Here is a 22334-nt window from a genome sequence, read left to right as displayed (position 1 = left end):
TCTTACTACTGTCCTAGCTGGTACAGATTTACGTTGCCTACGGGCATCCATATATTCGTCTGCTTTCCTGGCCGCTTTGGGGAGGGACGTAGGGTTGCGATCCCTTACCCACTCTTGGATATCTGTTGCTAGCTCATCATAGAATTGTTCCAGCAGTATCTGTAGTAGGTCCTCCATGGACCGCGCTTTGTGGGCTTGTACCTATCCCAGGGCCATTCGGTGTAGTTTAGGATTCAGAGGGCCTATTCAGTGTGAGAGTCCTTTTCGGTCATTTTAAGCTCTCTGAACCCCCTTCGGTACACCTCTGGTGTTATGGCATACCGGAGAAGTATTACTTCTAGGGATGAGCGAACTCGAACTGTATAGTTCGGGTTCGTACCGAATTTTGGGGTGTCCGTGACACGGACCCGAACCCGGACATTTTCGTAAAAGTCCGGGTTCGGGTTCGGTGTTCGTCGCTTTCTTCGCGCTTTTGTGACGCTTTCTTGGCGCTTTTTGAAAGGCTGCAAAGCAGCCAATCAACAAGCGTCATACTACTTGCCCCAAGAGGCCATCACAGCCATGCCTACTATTGGCATGGCTGTGATTGGCCAGAGCACCATGTGACCCAGCCTCTATTTAAGCTGGAGTCACATAGCGCCGCCCGTCACTCTGCTCTGATTAGCGTAGGGAGAGGTTGCGGCTGCGACAGTAGGGCGAGATTAGGCAGATTAACTCCTCCAAAGGACTTGATTAACTGATCGATCTGCAGCTGTGGATCATTGAGCTGCTGATCCTCAATTGCTCACTGTTTTTAGGCTGCACAGACCGTTTGTCAGTCACATTTTTCTGGGGTGATCGGCGGCCATTTTGTGTCTTGTGGTGCGCCAGCACAAGCTGCGACCAAGTGCATTTAACCCTCAATGGTGTGGTTGTTTTTTGGCTAAAGCCTACATCAGGGTGAAGCTGTCACACCAAGTGCATTTAACCAGCAATAGTCTGTTCATTTTTTGGCCATATACAAAATCAGGGGCAAGCTGCGCCTGTCACCAAGTGCATTTAACCCTCAATGGTGTGGTTGTTTTTTGGCTAAAGCCTACATCAGGGTGAAGCTGTCACACCAAGTGCATTTAACCAGCAATAGTCTGTTCATTTTTTGGCCATATACTAAATCAGGGGCAAGCTGCGCCTGTCACCAAGTGCATTTAACCCTCAATGGTGTGGTTGTTTTTTGGCTAAAGCCTACATCAGGGTGAAGCTGTCACACCAAGTGCATTTAACCAGCAATAGTCTGTTCATTTTTTGGCCATATACTAAATCAGGGGCAAGCTGCGCCTGTCACCAAGTGCATTTAACCCTCAATGGTGTGGTTGTTTTTTGGCTAAAGCCTACATCAGGGTGAAGCTGTCACACCAAGTGCATTTAACCAGCAATAGTCTGTTTATTTTTTGGCCATATCCCAGTCTAATTCTGTCACTAAATCCATACCGGTCACCCAGCGCCTAAATACTAGGCCTCAAATTTATATCCAGCTAAATCTGTCCCTAGTGCTGTAGCTGGGCGAGTTATTTAGTGTCCGTTCAAGCACATTTCTTGTTCTGGGTTGAAATACAATTCCCAATTTAGCAATTTCATAATTTAGTGGTTTCTGCTATATCAGAGCTATTTGAAATCTATCCCTAAAAGGGTATATAATATTCAAGGTGCACATTGGGTCATTCAGAATAACTTCACACACACTCGCTACTGTGTATTTCCAAGTCTAATTCTGGCACTAAACCCATACCTGTCACCCAGCGCCTAAATACTAGGCCTCAAATTTATATCCCGCTAAATCTGTCCTTAGTGCTGTAGCTGGGCGAGTTATTTAGTGTCCGTTCAAGCACATTTCTTGTTCTGGGTTGAAATACAATTCCCAATTTAGCAATTTCATAATTTAGTGGTTTCTGCTATATCAGAGCTATTTGAAATCTATCCCTAAAAGGGTATATAATATTGAAGGTGCACATTGGGTCATTCAGAATAACTTCACACACACCCGCTACTGTGTATTTCCAAGTCTAATTCTGGCACTAAACCCATACCTGTCACCCAGCGCCTAAATACTAGGCCTCAAATTTATATCCCGCTAAATCTCTCGTTACCGCTGTCCTGTTGTGGCTGGGAAAGTTATTTAGTGTCCGTCAAAGCACATTTCTTGTTCTGGGTTGAAATACAATTCCCAATTTAGCAATTTCATAATTTAGTGGTTTCTGCTATATCAGAGCTATTTGAAATCTATCCCTAAAAGGGTATATAATATTCAAGGTGCACATTGGGTCATTCAGAATAACTTCACACACACCCGCTACTGTGTATTTCCAAGTCTAATTCTGGCACTAAACCCATACCTGTCACCCAGCGCCTAAATACTAGGCCTCAAATTTATATCCCGCTAAATCTGTCCTTAGTGCTGTAGCTGGGCGAGTTATTTAGTGTCCGTTCAAGCACATTTCTTGTTCTGGGTTGAAATACAATTCCCAATTTAGCAATTTCATAATTTAGTGGTTTCTGCTATATCAGAGCTATTTGAAATCTATCCCTAAAAGGGTATATAATATTCAAGGTGCACATAGGGTCATTCAGAATAACTTCACACACACGCTTCTGTGCATTTCCAAGTCTAATTCTGTCACTAAATCCATACCGGTCACCCAGCGCCTAAATACTAGGCCTCAAATTTATATCCCGCTAAATCTCTCGTTACCGCTGTCCTGTTGTAGCTGGGAAAGTTATTTAGTGTCCGTCAAAGCACATTTTTTGTTCTGGGTTGAAGTACAATTCCCAATTTAGCAATTTCATAATTTAGTGGTTTCTGCTATATCAGAGCTATTTGAAATCTATCCCTAAAAGGGTATATAATATTCAAGGTGCACATAGGGTCATTCAGAATAACTTCACACACACCCGCTACTGTGTATTTCCAAGTCTAATTCTGTCACTAAACCCATACCTGTCACCCAGCGCCTAAATACTAGGCCTCAAATTTATATCCTGCTAAATCTCTCGTTACCGCTGTCCTGTTGTAGCTGGGAAAGTTATTTAGTGTCCGTCAAAGCACATTTTTTGTTCTGGGTTGAAGTACAATTCCCAATTTAGCAATTTCATAATTTAGTGGTTCCTGCTATATCAGAGCTATTTGAAATCTATCCCAAAAAGGGTATATAATATTCAAGGTGCACATAGGGTCATTCAGAATAACTTCACACACACGCTTCTGTGCATTTCCAAGTCTAATTCTGTCACTAAATCCATACCGGTCACCCAGCGCCTAAATACTAGGCCTCAAATTTATATCCCGCTAAATCTCTCGTTACCGCTGTCCTGTTGTAGCTGGGAAAGTTATTTAGTGTCCGTCAAAGCACATTTTTTGTTCTGGGTTGAAGTACAATTCCCAATTTAGCAATTTCATAATTTAGTGGTTTCTGCTATATCAGAGCTATTTGAAATCTATCCCTAAAAGGGTATATAATATTCAAGGTGCACATTGGGTCATTCAGAATAACTTCACACACACCCGCTACTGTGTATTTCCAAGTCTAATTCTAGCACTAAACCCATACCTGTCACCCAGCGCCTAAATACTAGGCCTCAAATTTATATCCCGCTAAATCTCTCGTTACCGCTGTCCTGTTGTAGCTGGGAAAGTTATTTAGTGTCCGTCAAAGCACATTTTTTGTTCTGGGTTGAAATACAATTCCCAATTTAGCAATTTCATAATTTAGTGGTTTCTGCTATATCAGAGCTATTTGAAATCTATCCCTAAAAGGGTAGATCATATTGAAGGTGCACATAGGGTCATTCAGAATAACTTCACACACACCCGCTACTGTGTATTTCCAAGTCTAATTCTGTCACTAAACTCATACCTGTCACCCAGCGCCTAAATACTAGGCCTCAAATTTATATCCCGCTAAATCTCTCGTTACCGCTGTCCTGTTGTAGCTGGGAAAGTTATTTAGTGTCCGTCAAAGCACATTTTTTGTTCTGGGTTGAAGTACAATTCCCAATTTAGCAATTTCATAATTTAGTGGTTTCTGCTATATCAGAGCTATTTGAAATCTATCCCTAAAAGGGTATATAATATTCAAGGTGCACATTGGGTCATTCAGAATAACTTCACACACACCCGCTACTGTGTATTTCCAAGTCTAATTCTGGCACTAAACCCATACCTGTCACCCAGCGCCTAAATACTAGGCCTCAAATTTATATCCCGCTAAATCTCTCGTTACCGCTGTCCTGTTGTAGCTGGGAAAGTTATTTAGTGTCCGTCAAAGCACATTTTTTGTTCTGGGTTGAAGTACAATTCCCAATTTAGCAATTTCATAATTTAGTGGTTTCTGCTATATCAGAGCTATTTGAAATCTATCCCTAAAAGGGTAGATCATATTGAAGGTGCACATAGGGTCATTCAGAATAACTTCACACACACCCGCTACTGTGTATTTCCAAGTCTTAATTCTGTCACTAAACCCATACCTGTCACCCAGCGCCTAAATACTAGGCCTCAAATTTATATCCCGCTAAATCTCTCGTTACCGCTGTCCTGTTGTAGCTGGGAAAGTTATTTAGTGTCCGTCAAAGCACATTTTTTGTTCTGGGTTGAAGTACAATTCCCAATTTAGCAATTTCATAATTTAGTGGTTTCTGCTATATCAGAGCTATTTGAAATCTATCCCTAAAAGGTATATAATATTGAAGGTGCACATTGGGTCATTCAGAATAACTTCACACACACCCGCTACTGTGTATTTCCAAGTCTAATTCTGTCACTAAACCCATACCTGTCACCCAGCGCCTAAATACTAGGCCTCAAATTTATATCCGGCTAAATCTCTCGTTACCGCTGTCCTGTTGTAGCTGGGAAAGTTATTTAGTGCCCGTCAAAGCACATTTTTTGTTCTGGGTTGAAGTACAATTCCCAATTTAGCAATTTCATAATTTAGTGGTTCCTGCTATATCAGAGCTATTTGAAATCTATCCCAAAAAGGGTATATAATATTCAAGGTGCACATAGGGTCATTCAGAATAACTTCACACACACGCTTCTGTGCATTTCCAAGTCTAATTCTGTCACTAAATCCATACCGGTCACCAAGCGCCTTAATACTAGGCCTCAAATTTATATCCCGCTAAATCTCTCGTTACCGCTGTCCTGTTGTAGCTGGGAAAGTTATTTAGTGTCCGTCAAAGCACATTTTTTGTTCTGGGTTGAAGTACAATTCCCAATTTAGCAATTTCATAATTTAGTGGTTTCTGCTATATCAGAGCTATTTGAAATCTATCCCTAAAAGGGTATATAATATTCAAGGTGCACATTGGGTCATTCAGAATAACTTCACACACACCCGCTACTGTGTATTTCCAAGTCTAATTCTGTCACTAAACCCATACCTGTCACCCAGCGCCTAAATACTAGGCCTCAAATTTATATCCCGCTAAATCTCTCGTTACCGCTGTACTGTTGTTGCTGGGCAAGATATTTAGTGTCCGTCAAAGCACATTTTTTGTTCTGGGTTGAAATACAATTCCCAATTTAGCAATTTCATAATTTAGTGGTTTCTGCTATATCAGAGCTATTTGAAATCTATCCCTAAAAGGGTATATAATATTGAAGGTGCACATAGGGTCATTCAGAATAACTTCACACACACGCTTCTGTGCATTTCCAAGTCTAATACTGTCACTAAATCCATACCGGTCACCCAGCGCCTAAATACTAGGCCTCAAATTTATATCCCGCTGAATTTGAATACAATACATTGGGCCAAATAATATATTTGTTGTTGTGGTGAACCATAACAATGAGAAAAACATCTAGTAAGGGACGCGGACGTGGACATGGTCGTGGTGGTGTTAGTGGACCCTCTGGTGCTGGGAGAGGACGTGGCCGTTCTGCCACATCCACACGTCCTAGTGTACCAACTACCTCAGGTCCCAGTAGCCGCCAGAATTTACAGCGATATATGGTGGGGCCCAATGCCGTTCTAAGGATGGTAAGGCCTGAGCAGGTACAGGCATTAGTCAATTGGGTGGCCGACAGTGGATCCAGCACGTTCACATTATCTCCCACCCAGTCTTCTGCAGAAAGCGCACAGATGGCGCCTAAAAACCAACCCCATCAGTCTGTCACATCACCCCCATGCATACCAGGGAAACTGTCTCAGCCTCAAGTTATGCAGCAGTCTCTTATGCTGTTTGAAGACTCCGCTGGCAGGGTTTCCCAAGGGCATCCACCTAGCCCTTCCCCAGCGGTGAAAGACATAGAATGCACTGACGCACAACCACTTATGTTTCCTGATGATGAGGACATGGGAATACCACCTCAGCATGTCTCTGATGATGACGAAACACAGGTGCCAACTGCTGCGTCTTTCTGCAGTGTGCAGACTGAACAGGAGGTCAGGGATCAAGACTGGGTGGAAGACGATGCAGGGGACGATGAGGTCCTAGACCCCACATGGAATGAAGGTCGTGCCACTGACTTTCACAGTTCGGAGGAAGAGGCAGTGGTGAGACCGAGCCAACAGCGTAGCAAAAGAGGGAGCAGTGGGCAAAAGCAGAACACCCGCCGCCAAGAGACTCCGCCTGCTACTGACCGCCGCCATCTGGGACCGAGCACCCCAAAGGCAGCTTCAAGGAGTTCCCTGGCATGGCACTTCTTCAAACAATGTGCTGACGACAAGACCCGAGTGGTTTGCACGCTGTGCCATCAGAGCCTGAAGCGAGGCATTAACGTTCTGAACCTGAGCACAACCTGCATGACCAGGCACCTGCATGCAAAGCATGAACTGCAGTGGAGTAAACACCTTAAAACCAAGGAAGTCACTCAGGCTCCCCCTGCTACCTCTTCTGCTGCTGCCGCCTCGGCCTATTCTGCTGCTGCCGCCTCAGCCTCTTCCTCCGCCTCTGGAGGAACGTTGGCACCTGCCGCCCAGCAAACAGGGGATGTACCACCAACACCACCACCACCACCTCCGTCACCAAGCGTCTCAACCATGTCACACGCCAGCGTTCAGCTCTCCATCTCACAAACATTTGATAGAAAGCGTAAATTCCCACCTAGCCACCCTCGATCCCTGGCCCTGAATGCCAGCATTTCTAAACTACTGGCCTATGAAATGCTGTCATTTAGGCTGGTGGACACAGACAGCTTCAAACAGCTCATGTCGCTTGCTGTCCCACAGTATGTTGTTCCCAGCTGGCACTACTTCTCCAAGAGAGCCGTGCCTTCCCTGCACAACCAAGTATCCGATAAAATCAAGTGTGCACTGCGCAACGCCATCTGTAGCAAGGTCCACCTAACCACAGATACGTGGACCAGTAAGCACGGCCAGGGACGCTATATCTCCCTAACTGCACACTAAGTAAATGTAGTGGCAGCTGGGCCCCAGGCGGAGAGCTGTTTGGCGCACGTCCTTCCGCCGCCAAGGATCGCAGGGCAACATTCTTTGCCTCCTGTTGCCACCTCCTCCTTCTCGGCTTCCTCCTCCTCTTCTTCCACCTGCTCATCCAGTCAGCCACACACCTTCACCACCAACTTCAGCACAGCCCGGGGTAAACGTCAGCAGGCCATTCTGAAACTCATATGTTTGGGGGACAGGCCCCACACCGCACAGGAGTTGTGGCGGGGTATAGAACAACAGACCGACGAGTGGTTGCTGCCGGTGAGCCTCAAGCCCGGCCTGGTGGTGTGTGATAATGGGCGAAATCTCGTTGCAGCTCTGGGACTAGCCAATTTGACGCACATCCCTTGCTTGGCGCATGTGCTGAATTTGGTGGTGCAGAAGTTCATTCACAACTACCCCGACATGTCAGAGCTGCTGCATAAAGTGCGGGCCGTCTGTTCGCGCTTCCGGCGTTCACATCCTGCTGCTGCTCGCCTGTCTGCGCTACAGCGTAACTTCGGCCTTCCCGCTCACCGCCTCATATGCGACGTGCCCACCAGGTGGAACTCCACCTTGCACATGCTGGACAGACTGTGCGAGCAGCAGCAGGCCATAGTGGAGTTTCAGCTGCAGCACGCACGGGTCAGTCGCACTACAGAACAGCACCACTTCACCACCAATGACTGGGCCTCCATGCGAGACCTGTGTGCCCTGTTGCGCTGTTTCGAGTACTCCACCAACATGGCCAGTGGCGATGACACCGTTATCAGCGTTACAATACCACTTCTATGTCTCCTTGAGAAAACACTTAGGGCGATGATGGAAGAGGAGGTGGCCCAGGAGGAGGAGGAGGAGGAGGAGGAGGAGGAAGAGGGGTCATTTTTAGCACTTTCAGGCCAGTCTCTTCGAAGTGACTCAGAGGGAGGTTTTTGGCAACAGCAGAGGCCAGGTACAAATGTGGCCAGCCAGGGCCCACTACTGGAGGACGAGGAGGACGAGGATGAGGAGGAGGTGGAGGAGGATGAGGATGAAGCATGGTCACAGCGGGGTGGCACCCAACGCAGCTCGGGTCCATCACTGGTGCGTGGCTGGGGGGAAAGGCAGGACGATGACGATACGCCTCCCACAGAGGACAGCTTGTCCTTACCCCTGGGCAGCCTGGCACACATGAGCGACTACATGCTGCAGTGCCTGCGCAACGACAGCAGAGTTGCCCACATTTTAACCTGTGCGGACTACTGGGTTGCCACCCTGCTGGATCCACGCTACAAAGACAATGTGCCCACCTTACTTCCTGCACTGGAGCGTGATAGGAAGATGCGCGAGTACAAGCGCACGTTGGTAGACGCGCTACTGAGAGCATTCCCAAATGTCACAGGGGAACAAGTGGAAGCCCAAGGCCAAGGCAGAGGAGGAGCAAGAGGTCGCCAAGGCAGCTGTGTCACGGCCAGCTCCTCTGAGGGCAGGGTTAGCATGGCAGAGATGTGGAAAAGTTTTGTCAACACGCCACAGCTAACTGCACCACCACCTGATACGCAACGTGTTAGCAGGAGGCAACATTTCACTAACATGGTGGAACAGTACGTGTGCACACCCCTCCACGTACTGACTGATGGTTCGGCCCCATTCAACTTCTGGGTCTCTAAATTGTCCACGTGGCCAGAGCTAGCCTTTTATGCCTTGGAGGTGCTGGCCTGCCCGGCAGCCAGCGTTTTGTCTGAACGTGTATTCAGCACGGCAGGGGGCGTCATTACAGACAAGGGCACTTCCTCATTCAATCCTATTTTTATTTTCATTTTACCATTATATTGCGATGCTACCCAAAGTTGAATGAACCTCTCCTCTGCCTGTGTGCTAGGCCTAAATATATGCCAATGGACTGTTGCAGTGGTGGCTGACATGAAGCCTGATTCTCTGCTATGACATGCAGACTAATTCTCTGCTGACATGAAGCCAGATTGTCTGTTACGGGACCTCTCTCCTCTGCCTGGGTGCTGGGCCTAAATTTATGACAATGGACTGTTGCAGTGGTGGCTGACGTGAAGCCTCATTCTCTGCTATGACATGCAGACTGATTCTCTGCTGACATGAAGCCAGATTGTCTGTTACGGGACCTCTCTCCTCTGCCTGTGTGCTAGGCCTAAATATATGCCAATGGACTGTTGCAGTGGTGGCTGACGTGAAGCCTGATTCTCTGCTATGACATGCAGACTGATTCTCTGCTGTCATGAAGCCAGATTGTCTGTTACGGGACCTCTCTGCTCTGCCTGTGTGCTAGGCCTAAATATATGCCAATGGACTGTTGCAGTGGTGGGTGACGTGAAGCCTCATTCTCTGCTATGACATGCAGACTGATTCTCTGCTGACATGAAGCCAGATTGTCTGTTACGGGACCTCTCTCCTCTGCCTGTGTGCTAGGCCTAAATATATGCCAATGGACTGTTGCAGTGGTGGCTGACGTGAAGCCTGATTCTCTGCTATGACATGCAGACTGATTCTCTGCTGTCATGAAGCCAGATTGTCTGTTACAGGACCTCTCTGCTCTGCCTGTGTGCTAGGCCTAAATATATGCCAATGGACTGTTGCAGTGGTGGGTGACGTGAAGCCTCATTCTCTGCTATGACATGCAGACTGATTCTCTGCTGACATGAAGCCAGATTGTCTGTTACGGGACCTCTCTCCTCTGCCTGTGTGCTAGGCCTAAATATATGCCAATGGACTGTTGCAGTGGTGGCTGACGTGAAGCCTGATTCTCTGCTATGACATGCAGACTGATTCTCTGCTGTCATGAAGCCAGATTGTCTGTTACGGGACCTCTCTGCTCTGCCTGTGTGCTAGGCCTAAATATATGCCAATGGACTGTTGCAGTGGTGGGTGACGTGAAGCCTGATTCTCTGCTATGATATGAAGACTGATTCTCTGCTGACATGAAGCCAGATTGTCTGTTACGGGACCTTTCTCCTCTGCCTGGGTTCTGGGCCTAAATTTATGAAAATTGACTCTTACAGTGGTGGGTGACGTGAAGCCTGATTCTCTGCTATGATATGAAGACTGATTCTCTGCTGACATGAAGCCAGATTGTCTGTTACGGGACCTTTCTCCTCTGCCTGGGTTCTGGGCCTAAATTTATGAAAATTGACTCTTACAGTGGTGGGTGACGTGAAGCCTGATTCTCTGCTATGATATGAAGACTGATTCTCTGCTGACATGAAGCCAGATTGTCTGTTACGGGACCTTTCTCCTCTGCCTGGGTTCTGGGCCTAAATTTATGAAAATTGACTCTTACAGTGGTGGGTGACGTGAAGCCTGATTCTCTGCTATGATATGAAGACTGATTCTCTGCTGACATGAAGCCAGATTGTCTGTTACGGGACCTTTCTCCTCTGCCTGGGTTCTGGGCCTAAATTTATGAAAATTGACTCTTACAGTGGTGGGTGACGTGAAGCCTGATTCTCTGCTATGATATGAAGACTGATTCTCTGCTGACATGAAGCCAGATTGTCTGTTACGGGACCTTTCTCCTCTGCCTGGGTTCTGGGCCTAAATTTATGAAAATTGACTCTTACAGTGGTGGGTGACGTGAAGCCTGATTCTCTGCTATGATATGAAGACTGATTCTCTGCTGACATGAAGCCAGATTCTCTGTTACGGGACCTCTCTCCTCTGCCTGTGTGTGTGCTGGGCCTAAATATATGCCAATGGACTGTTGCAGTGGTGGCTGACGTGAAGCCTCATTCTCTGCTATGACATGCAGACTAATTCTCTGCTGACATGAAGACAGATTCTCTGTTACGGGACCTCTCTCCTCTGCCTGTGTGTGTGCTGGGCCTAAATATATGCCAATGGACTGTTGCAGTGGTGGCTGACGTGAAGCCTCATTCTCTGCTATGACATGCAGACTAATTCTCTGCTGACATGAAGACAGATTCTCTGTTACGGGACCTCCCTCCTCTGCCTGGGTGCTGGGCCTGAATATATGCCAATGGACTGTTGCAGTGGTGGGTGACGTGAAGCCTGATTCTCTGCTATGACATGCAGACTAATTCTCTGCTGACATGAAGACAGATTCTCTGTTACGGGACCTCTCTCCTCTGCCTGTGTGTGTGCTGGGCCTAAATATATGCCAATGGACTGTTGCAGTGGTGGCTGACGTGAAGCCTCATTCTCTGCTATGACATGCAGACTAATTCTCTGCTGACATGAAGACAGATTCTCTGTTACGGGACCTCCCTCCTCTGCCTGGGTGCTGGGCCTAAATATATGCCAATGGACTGTTGCAGTGGTGGCTGACGTGAAGCCTCATTCTCTGCTATGACATGCAGACTGATTCTCTGCTGACATGAAGCCAGATCGTCTGTTACGGGACCTCTCTGCTCTGCCTGTGTGCTAGGCCTAAATATATGCCAATGGACTGTTGCAGTGGTGGGTGACGTGAAGCCTGATTCTCTGCTATGACATGCAGACTGATTCTCTGCTGACATGAAGCCAGATTCTCTGTTACGGGACCTCTCTCCTCTGCCTGTGTGTGTGCTGGGCCTAAATATATGCCAATGGACTGTTGCAGTGGTGGCTGACGTGAAGCCTCATTCTCTGCTATGACATGCAGACTAATTCTCTGCTGACATGAAGACAGATTCTCTGTTACGGGACCTCCCTCCTCTGCCTGGCTGCTGGGCCTAAATATATGCCAATGGACTGTTGCAGTGGTGGGTGACGTGAAGCCTCATTCTCTGCTATGACATGCAGACTAATTCTCTGCTGACATGAAGCCAGATTGTCTGTTACGGGACCTCTCTCCTCTGTCTGTGTGTGTGCTGGGCCTAAATATATGCCAATGGACTGTTGCAGTGGTGGCTGACGTGAAGCCTCATTCTCTGCTATGACATGCAGACTAATTCTCTGCTGACATGAAGACAGATTCTCTGTTACGGGACCTCTCTCCTCTGCCTGTGTGTGTGCTGGGCCTAAATATATGCCAATGGACTGTTGCAGTGGTGGCTGACGTGAAGCCTCATTCTCTGCTATGACATGCAGACTAATTCTCTGCTGACATGAAGACAGATTCTCTGTTACGGGACCTCCCTCCTCTGCCTGGGTGCTGGGCCTGAATATATGCCAATGGACTGTTGCAGTGGTGGGTGACGTGAAGCCTGATTCTCTGCTATGACATGCAGACTAATTCTCTGCTGACATGAAGACAGATTCTCTGTTACGGGACCTCTCTCCTCTGCCTGTGTGTGTGCTGGGCCTAAATATATGCCAATGGACTGTTGCAGTGGTGAGTGACGTGAAGCCTCATTCTCTGCTATGACATGCAGACTGATTCTCTGCTGACATGAAGCCAGATTGTCTGTTACGGGACCTCTCTCCTCTGCCTGTGTGCTAGGCCTAAATATATGCCAATGGACTGTTGCAGTGGTGGCTGACGTGAAGCCTGATTCTCTGCTATGACATGCAGACTGATTCTCTGCTGTCATGAAGCCAGATTGTCTGTTACGGGACCTCTCTCCTCTGCCTGGGTGCCGGGGCCTAAATATCTGAGAATGGACTGTTCCAGTGGTGGGTGACGGGAAGCCAGATTCTCTGCTATGGAACCTCTCTCCAATTGATTTTGGTTAATTTTTATTTATTTAATTTTTATTTTAATTCATTTCCCTATCCACATTTGTTTGCAGGGGATTTACCTACATGTTGCTGCCTTTTGCAGCCCTCTAGCTCTTTCCTGGGCTGTTTTACAGCCTTTTTAGTGCCGAAAAGTTCGGGTCCCCATTGACTTCAATGGGGTTCGGGTTCGGGACGAAGTTCGGATCGGGTTCGGATCCCGAACCCGAACATTTCCGGGATGTTCGGCCGAACTTCTCGAACCCGAACATCCAGGTGTTCGCTCAACTCTAATTACTTCCTTTACCTAGTTGTAGTTCTGGATTTCCTCGTCGGGGACTGTGCAGTACGCCTCCGCTGCTCTCCCTTACAGCCGACCTTCTAGGATGGGACCAATCTTCCGTATTTATTTTATGTAGGGCACACAGTTTCTCAAAATCACAAAGTTTCTCAAAAGATGGAGGAATTCATCACTACCTTCCTCTGCCTCTACATATGTTTTAAAAGCCTGGTAAGGTATTTTAGGCTTACCCTCCTGTATCATTGTCACTGTTTAGCCTCTTTCTGGGGTTTGCTTGTTCCTCTGTCTCAGTACAAACTCCTGAACTTCTGTCATGGTTCAGGAGATTATATCCATTGGTGGGTTTTCGCCATAAAACGACAGCCTGAATTGTAGCTCCCTTTGGAATTCAGACTGTTCCTTTTTGTAAGCCAAACCGCTCCGTTTGGGAAACGAACCGCCCTCCATTCGGTATTCTGCCCTAACTTCTGTAACAAGAACAGCCTTTTTCTTGTTGCTGGCCGGAAAACCCAATGGTTCCAGGAGATCCTTTAATGTGGACCGTTTAAGTGAAGAATAGTCAATCTCTATCCACAATCCATTGGTACTGCTGCCTTCCCTGTTACTTGTTACCTTGTGAGTTCTGGATCCCACTGCTGCCACCAAATGTAGTGGAGTGCTAGTGCGACATAGGCTTTCTCCGCCGGTATTCCAAGTGTTACTTCAGTATCAGGTTATTAGCACAGGAAGCACAGCATCAGTAATAAATAAAACCATCCACGAATATCCTATCACTCTTCCCAATAACTGGACGACACACAGTATCAGGAGCAGGACACTGTTTAATTCCACATATCCTACTTTTTTGCCACTCTCCCATGTAAGGGAGACACCCACAGAAGATTGTCCATTCTTCAATCACAGACTGGTTACAGCCCACACATCCCCTTCCTTCAGCCTGAGAAGTAATTCAATCAACAGTCCAGTTGAGACATACATTGTAGCCATTGTGTTTCTACCGCACAACCAGACGAATGCTCAGCAGGTTACTGATTACTTTTTGGCTTACAAGTAATGAACCATAGGGAATTAAACATAACATTGCTAATCCAATCAACAGTCCATTTGAAACCTCCATTGTAGCCAAACGCAATCTGCTAGATTTACAGCATCTATAAGTTGGCGTACTTTTACTCTAAAAATGCACCACAATTTTGGAGCATTTTCCACCTTATTGGGCATGGTGTAAAATGTATAAAAAGAAGTGTGTAAAACAGTTAAGGTAAATGTGATGCAAAGCTATTATGGGGCTTACATAAAAGAAACCACCCATAAATGGCCCCATTTTAGAAACGACACCCCTCAAGGTATTTAAAACTTATTTTACAAATTTTGTTAACACTTTAGATGTTCCACAAGAATAAAAGGAGAATGTAGATAAAATTTCAGAATTGACCTTTTTTGGAAAATTTTCCATTTTAATCAATTTTTTCCAGTAACAAAGCAACGGTTAACAGCCAAACAAAACTCAATATTTATTACCCTGATTATGTAATTTAAAGAAACACCCCATTTGTGATTGTAAACTGCTGTACGAGCCACACAGCAGGACGAAAAAGGAAAGAAACGCCATATGGTTTTTGGAGGGCAGATTTCACTGGGATAATTTCAAGTTGCCATGTCACATTTGATGCATTAGATGCACCTCTAGAGTAGAGACTCCAAAAAAGTGACCCCATTTTGGAAACTACGGGATAAGGTGGAAGTTTTGTTTGTACTATTTTAGGGTGCATATGATTTTTGGTTGCTCTATATTACACTTTTTGTGAGGCAAGGTAACAAGAAATAGCTGTTTTGGCCCCGTTTTTATTTTTAGTTTTTTACAATGTTCATCTGACAGGTTAGGCTACTTTCACACCTGCATTTAGGTGCGGATCCATCTGGTATCTGCACAGACAGATCCGCACCTATAATGCAAACGCTTAGATCTGTTCAGAACGGATCTGTTTGCATTACCGTGAATAAAAAAGAAATACAAATTTTTTTGGGGGTTCATGATAATGCAAATGGTTCCGTTTTGACTTACATTGAAAGTCAATGAGGGTCGGATCTATTTGAAAATTGAGCCATATTGTGTCAAATTCAAACAGATCCGTCCCCATTGACTTACATTGTAAGTCTGGACGGATCCATTTGCCTCCGCACGGCCAGGCGGACACCCGAACGCTGCAAGCAGCGTTCGGGTGTCCGCCTGCTGAGCGGAGCGGAGGACAAACGGTGCCAGACTGATGCATTCTGAGCGGATCCGCATCCACTCAGAATGCATTAGGGCAGTACGGATCAGCTCGGGGCCACTTGTGAGAGCCCTGAAACGGAACTCACAAGCGGAGCCCCGAACGCAAGTGTGAATGTAGCCTTAGATCATGTGCTATTTTTATAGAGCAGGTTGTTATGGACATGACAATACCAAATAGGTCAACATATTTTGGTTGTTTGTTTCAGTTTTAAATAATAAATCATTTAAAAAATATATTTTTTAATGCCTCCATATTCTGAAACCATAGTTTTTTTGTTTGTTTTTTGGCAACTGTTTTATATAGGGTCTCATTTTTTTAATACGAGATTACGGTTTGATTGGAACTATTTTGGGGTGTGTATGACTTTTTGATCACTTGGTATTGCACTTTTTGTGATGTAAGGTGACAAAGAATGTTTTTTTTTCACGGTGTTCACCTGAGTGGTTAAATCATGTGATATTTTTATACAGCAGGTCATTATGGATGTGGCAATACCTAATATGTATACTTTTTTTATTTTAAGTTTTACACAATAATAGCATTTTTGAAACAAAAAAAAATCATGTTTTAGTGTGTCCATATTCTGAGAGCGATATTTTTTATTTTTTTTTGCCTGATTGTTTAATGTAGAGGCTCATTATTTGAGGGATGAGGTGACGGTTTGATTCGTACTATTTTGGGGGGCATACAACTTTTTGATCACTTGGCGTTTCACTTTTTGTGATGTAAGGTGACAAAAAACAGTTGTTTTAACAGTTTTTATTTTATTTTTTCTATGGCGTTCAGATGATGGGGTGGATCATGTGATATTTTTATAGAGTCGGTCGTTACAAACGAGGCAATACCCAATTTTTACTTTTTATTTTTGTCCCACTCTGGGACTTCAACTTCTGGGGTCTGATCCCCTCTATTGTAATGCATTGACTGTCAGCTTGTATGCTGACAGCCTGCCTGTGAGACCCAGCCTAACTGGCTGGATCTCATAGGCTTCCATACAAAGAAAGCCCCGATGCCTATGGAAGGCATCAGACTCCCTTCTGTGCCATCGGGGCCCGTCACTGCAGTGCGAGGACCCGATGGAGACGCAGAGGGCACCTGTACCCTCCACAAACCCTCTGCACGCCAAGGTCTGCTTTGACCGTGGCATACAAGGGGTTAATATGGCGGCATCTGTGTTTTTACCGATGCCGGCATATGCAGCAGGGGCCGGGCTGTCAGCTTCTGCACCAGCCCAATCAGCACGCTGTACATGTACGACGCTGGTCCTTGAGTCCCGTCCACCAGCGCCGTACTTGTACAGTGGAGGCAGGGCTGGCTTCAGGTTCATGTGGGCCCTTGGGCGATAAATCTCAGTGATACCCCTTGTGGCATTTGTCAAATGTCACCATGGCATCTGAGAGAGTGTTAAAAAACGGAAGCACGGGCTTCCTGCTCAGATGCGCCTTCTCCCAGCCGAGAGCGGTGAAAGCACCCTGTCTTAAAAATGAGCCGCAGCCTGTACTAAGCTTCCATGCTCATTATTAGTATATCCCAGTTCAGGCCACTAGGTGGCAGCACTAAACTGTGATATATTGATTTCTATACAGAATAATCTAGCAATTTGCATTATTCTGTATAAGTTGCAAGTAAAAAAAAAGTTTTGAAAATATAAAAAAAAGTTAAAAGTAAAATCACCCCACTTTCCCCAAAATAAAGATAAACAAAAAAATAATAACATTATGGGCAGCGTCACATGCAAAAACACTCATACTATTAAAATATTTAAAAAAGTTAGCCCATATGGTAAAGGTTGCATAAGAAAACAGTAACAGGCTGATTTGCAGTTTTTTCACACCGTAAAATTGTATTGTCAAAAAAGGCAGATCACACATCTCCATAGACATAACTATAAAAAAAAGTTATAGGGATCATCTGGTAGCAGGGGTCATTAACCGCCTCCGGACCGCCTAACGCAGATGTGCAGTCTGGAGGCGGAAGCCCTGCGCAGAGTGACGCATATACGCGTCATCTCGTGAGGGCCGAGATTTCCTGTGAACGCGTGCACACAGGCGCGCGCTCACAGGAAAAGAAGATAAGCGAGTGGATCTCCAGCCTGCCAGCGGCGATCGCTCGCTGGCAGGCTGGAGATGTGATTTTTTTTAACCCCTAACAGGTATATTAGACGCTGTTTTGATAACAGCGTCTAATATACCTGCTACCTGGTCCTCTGGTGGTCCCTTTTGTTAGGATCGACCACCAGAGGACACAGGCAGCACAGTAAAGTCGCACCAAACTACACTACAACCCCCCCCACCGTCACTTATTAACCCCTTATGAACCAATGATCACCCATGAACACCCCATATAAACTCCCTGATCACCCCCCTGTCATTGATCACCCCCCTGTCAGGCTCCGTTCAGACATCCGTATGATTTTTACGGATCCACGGATACATTGATCGGATCCGCAAAACACATACGGACGTCTGAATGGAGCCTTACAGGGGGGTGATCAATGACAGGCGGGTGATCACCCATATAGATTCCCTGATCACCCCCCTGTCATTGATCACCCCCCTGTAAGGCTCCATTCAGACGTCCGTATGATTTTTACGGATCCATGGATACATGGATCGGATCCGCAAAACACATGCGGACGTCTGAATGGAGCCTTACAGGGGGGTGATCAATGACAGGGGGGTGATCACCCATATACACTCCCTGATCACCCCCTGTCATTGATCACCCCCTGTAAGGCTCCATTCAGACGTCTGCATGTGTTTTGCAGATCCGATCCATGGATCCATGGATCCATAAAAATCATACGGACGTCTGAATGGAGCCTTACAGGGGGGTGATCAATGACAGGGGGATGATCACCCATATACACTCCCTGATCACCCCCTGTCATTGATCACCCCCCTGTAAGGCTCCATTCAGACGTCCGCATGTGTTTTGCGGATCCAATCAATGTATCCATGGATCCGTAAAAATCATACGGACGTCTGAATGGAGCCTTACAGGGGGGTGATCAATGACAGGGGGGTGATCACCCATATACACTCCCTTATCACCCCCTGTCATTGATCACCCCCCTGTAAGGCTCCATTCAGACGTCCGCATGTGTTTTGTGGATCCGATCCATGTATCCATGGATCCGTAAAAATCATACGGACGTCTGAATGGAGCCTTACAGGGGGGTGATCAATGACAGGGGGGTGATCACCCATATACACTCCCTGATCACCCCCTGTCATTGATCACCCCCCTGTAAGGCTCCATTCAGACGTCCGCATGTGTTTTGTGGATCCGATCCATGTATCCATGGATCCGTAAAAATCATACGGACGTCTGAATGGAGCCTTACAGGGGGGTGATCAATGACAGGGGGGTGATCACCCATATACACTCCCTGATCACCCCCTGTCATTGATCACCCCCCTGTAAGGCTCCATTCAGACGTCCGCATGTGTTTTGCGGATCCGATCCATGTATCCATGGATCCGTAAAAATCATACGGACGTCTGAATGGAGCCTTACCAGGGGGGTGATCAATGACAGGGGGGTGATCACCCATATACACTCCCTGATCACCCCCTGTCATTGATCACCCCCCTGTCATTGATCACCCCCCCCCCCCCCCCCGTAAGGCTCCATTCAGATATTTTTTGGGCCCAAGTTAGCGGAAATATATATTTTTTTGTTTGTTTTTTCTTACTAAGTCTCATATTCCACTAACTTGTGTCAAAAAATAAAATCTCACATGAACGCACCATACCCCTCACGGAATCCAAATGCGTAAACATTTTTAGACATTTATATTCCAGACTTCTTCTCAAGCTTTAGGGCCCCTAAAAAGCCAGGGCAGTATAAATACCCCACATGTGACCCCATTTCAGAAAGAAGACACCCCAAGGTATTCCGTGAGGGGCATATTGAGTCCATGAATTTTTGTCCTAAGTTAGCGGAAAGTGAGACTTTGTGAGAAAAAAACAAAAAAAAATCAATTTCCGCTAACTTATGCAAAAAAAAAAATAATTCTATGAACTCGCCAGGCCCCTCATTGAATACCTTGGGGTGTCTTCTTTCCAAAGTGGGGTCACATGTGGGGTATTTATACTGCTCTGGCTTTTTAGGGGCCCGAAAGTGTGAGAAGAAGTCTGGGATCCAAATGTCAAAAAATGCCCTCCTAAAAGGAATTTGGGCCGCTTTGCGCATGTAGGCTGCAAAAAAGTGTCACACATCTGGTATCGCCGTACTCAGGAGAAGTTGGGGAATGTGTTTTGGGGTGTCATTTTACATATACCCATGCTGGGTGAGAAAAATATCTTGGTCAAATGCCAACTTTGTATAAAAAAATGGAAAAAGTTGTCTTTTGCCAAGATATTTCTCTCATCCAGCATGGGTATATGTAAAATGATACCCCAAAACACATTCCCCAACTTCTCCTGAGTACGGCGATACCAGATGTGTGACACTTTTTTGCAGCCAAGGTGGGCAAAGGGGCACACATTCCAAAGTGCACCTTTCGGATTTCGCAGGCGATTTTTTACACATTTAAACTTGTGACAAAAAATAAAATGTTCTATGAACTCACTATGCCCATCAGCGAATACCTTAGGGTATCTACTTTCTGAAATGGGGTCATTTGTGGGGTTTTTCTACTGTCTGGGCATTGTAGAACCTCAGGAAACATGACAGGTGCTCAGAAAGTCAGAGCTGCTTCAAAAAGCGGAAATTCAAATTTTTGTACCATAGTTTGTAAACGCTATAACTTTTACCCAAACCATTTTTTTTTGCCCAAACATATTTTTTTTTATCAAAGACATGTAGAACAATACATTTAGCAAAAAATTTATATATGGATGTCGTTTTTTTTGCAAAATTTTACAGCTGAAAGTGAAAAATGTATTTTTTTTTGCAAAAAAATCGTTACATTTTGATTAATAACAAAAAAAGTTAAAATGTCAGCAGCAATAAAATACCACCAAATGAAAGCTCTATTAGTGAGAAGAAAAGGAGGTAAAATTCATTTGGGTGGTAAATTGCATGACTGAGCGATAAACGGTGAAAGTAGTGTAGTGCAGAAGTGTAAAAAGTGGCCTGGTCATGAAGGGGGTTTCAGCTAGCGGGGCTGAAGTGGTTAAAGTCAAGAACCTTAACCACTGAGCTATAGAGCTATAGAGCTTCATGTTAACCTGCTATATAATGGCTAAAACCCTCAGTAGTAGTTTCCCTGTGCATTTATATACAGTACAGACCAAAAGTTTGGACACACCTTCTCATTCAAAGAGTTTTCTTTATTTTCATGACTATGAAAATCGGAGATTCACACTGAAGGTGTCAAAACTATGAATTAACACATGTGGAATTATATACATAACAAAAAAAGTGTGAAACAACTGAAAATATGCCATATTCTAGGTTCTTAAAAGTAGCCACCTTTTGCTTTGATTACTGCTTTGCACACTCTTGGCATTCTCTTGAGGAGCTTCAAGAAGTAGTCACCTAAAATGGTTTTCACTTCACAGGTGTGCCCTGTCAGGTTTAATAAGTGGGATTTCTTGCCTTATAAATGGGATTGGAACCATCAGTTGCGTTGTGGAGAAGTCAGGTGGATACACAGCGGATAGTCCTACTGAATAGTTAGAATTTGTACAGTACACATCAGGTGATCATCCCTCCCTTCTTCTAGCTTGTGGGCCAATGAGAAGGCTTTGTCATAGCTTAGCAACATCCATAGCAACCAATACAAAAGTTGACTTCCCCACGCCGGTATTTTGCATGCATTACGGGAATAATACTTTGTCGATTTTCACAATCAAGTATATAATCTCAAATTCACGTATATATGATGAATATTCTATAAAATATTCGTGAAATATTGTGAATTCGAATATTGCCCCTGCCACTCATCACTAATCCATATATGGAGTCAGAGTAGGGACTCCTATGCCAGGAAGAGTCCCGACTCTTCGGGATTCCCCACTGTTCAGCGATCTATGATTAGACCTCAGTGGCCCCCCCCCCCCACCCCCCTCAAGAGCAGTCGGCCTCGGCACTGATCCTCTACGGGTTAAGAGAAACAAAATAAGGTAATCATACCTTTTGATGAGCAGTAAAATAGAAGCAACAATGTTACATAGAAAATTTTCAAGACATCTTTGGTCTCTTTGTCAGGTGTACTACAATAGTGTATGAAGAAACAGCAATATATAAAGGAGGCCTGGACAGGCTGGCTCCTCATATTAAGTTAAGCTTGCCCTGCTACCAGGGAAACCCCCTACAGGATGTACATATCCACTAGGATGATTACTGGACCAGATTTAGTTGCCTATACTGATGGTTCTGCATAGAATGTAACTGCTGCAGGTATCTGGCACCTCATATGTCTTCTGTTATGTGTATATTACACACATACACTGGGGACAATGGGGATCATTTTGTAGTCAATAAGTTTTTATTGAGGTATTTTCTTTAAGAACAAGCATAATTGATCCTCACACGCAGATGAGATAGCTCACATGTAGGTATAGATTATAACAAGACTCCCAGACACGGGAATTAACACATATAAACAGCACAGACGGTTAGAACCGTCAAGTGTATAGTACAGAACAAGCAACAGTTCTTCAGATGTACCAGTGGGGGGGGGGGGGGGGGGCAGAACGTATGAGCTACTATGCACTCAGGTATTATGGTTAGGAGGGGGACATGAATGGTGATGCCTTCCATACCCGCCAGGTTTTCTCGTATTTCACTGTGTTG

At 45.4% G+C, this 22334-nt stretch overlaps 1 protein-coding gene across 1 annotated transcript in view; it reads right to left on the bottom strand.

Annotated features, from left to right (window-relative positions):
• The window catches only part of LOC122942090 (transmembrane protein 132A-like), a 1044148-nt gene that overhangs the window by 310906 nt on the left and 710908 nt on the right, over positions 1 to 22334 (bottom strand). Inside the window, 1 exon segment of the mRNA XM_044299585.1 lies at positions 13361 to 13376. Coding sequence (XP_044155520.1) covers positions 13361 to 13376 — 16 coding nt within the window.

This window comes from Bufo gargarizans, chromosome 6 (genome assembly GCF_014858855.1).
Source record: "Bufo gargarizans isolate SCDJY-AF-19 chromosome 6, ASM1485885v1, whole genome shotgun sequence".
In the NCBI taxonomy this organism is placed as follows: Eukaryota; Metazoa; Chordata; class Amphibia; order Anura; family Bufonidae; genus Bufo; species Bufo gargarizans.
The sequence above is the reverse complement of the archived record's forward strand: the minus strand, read 5'-3'. Positions and strand labels throughout refer to the sequence as shown.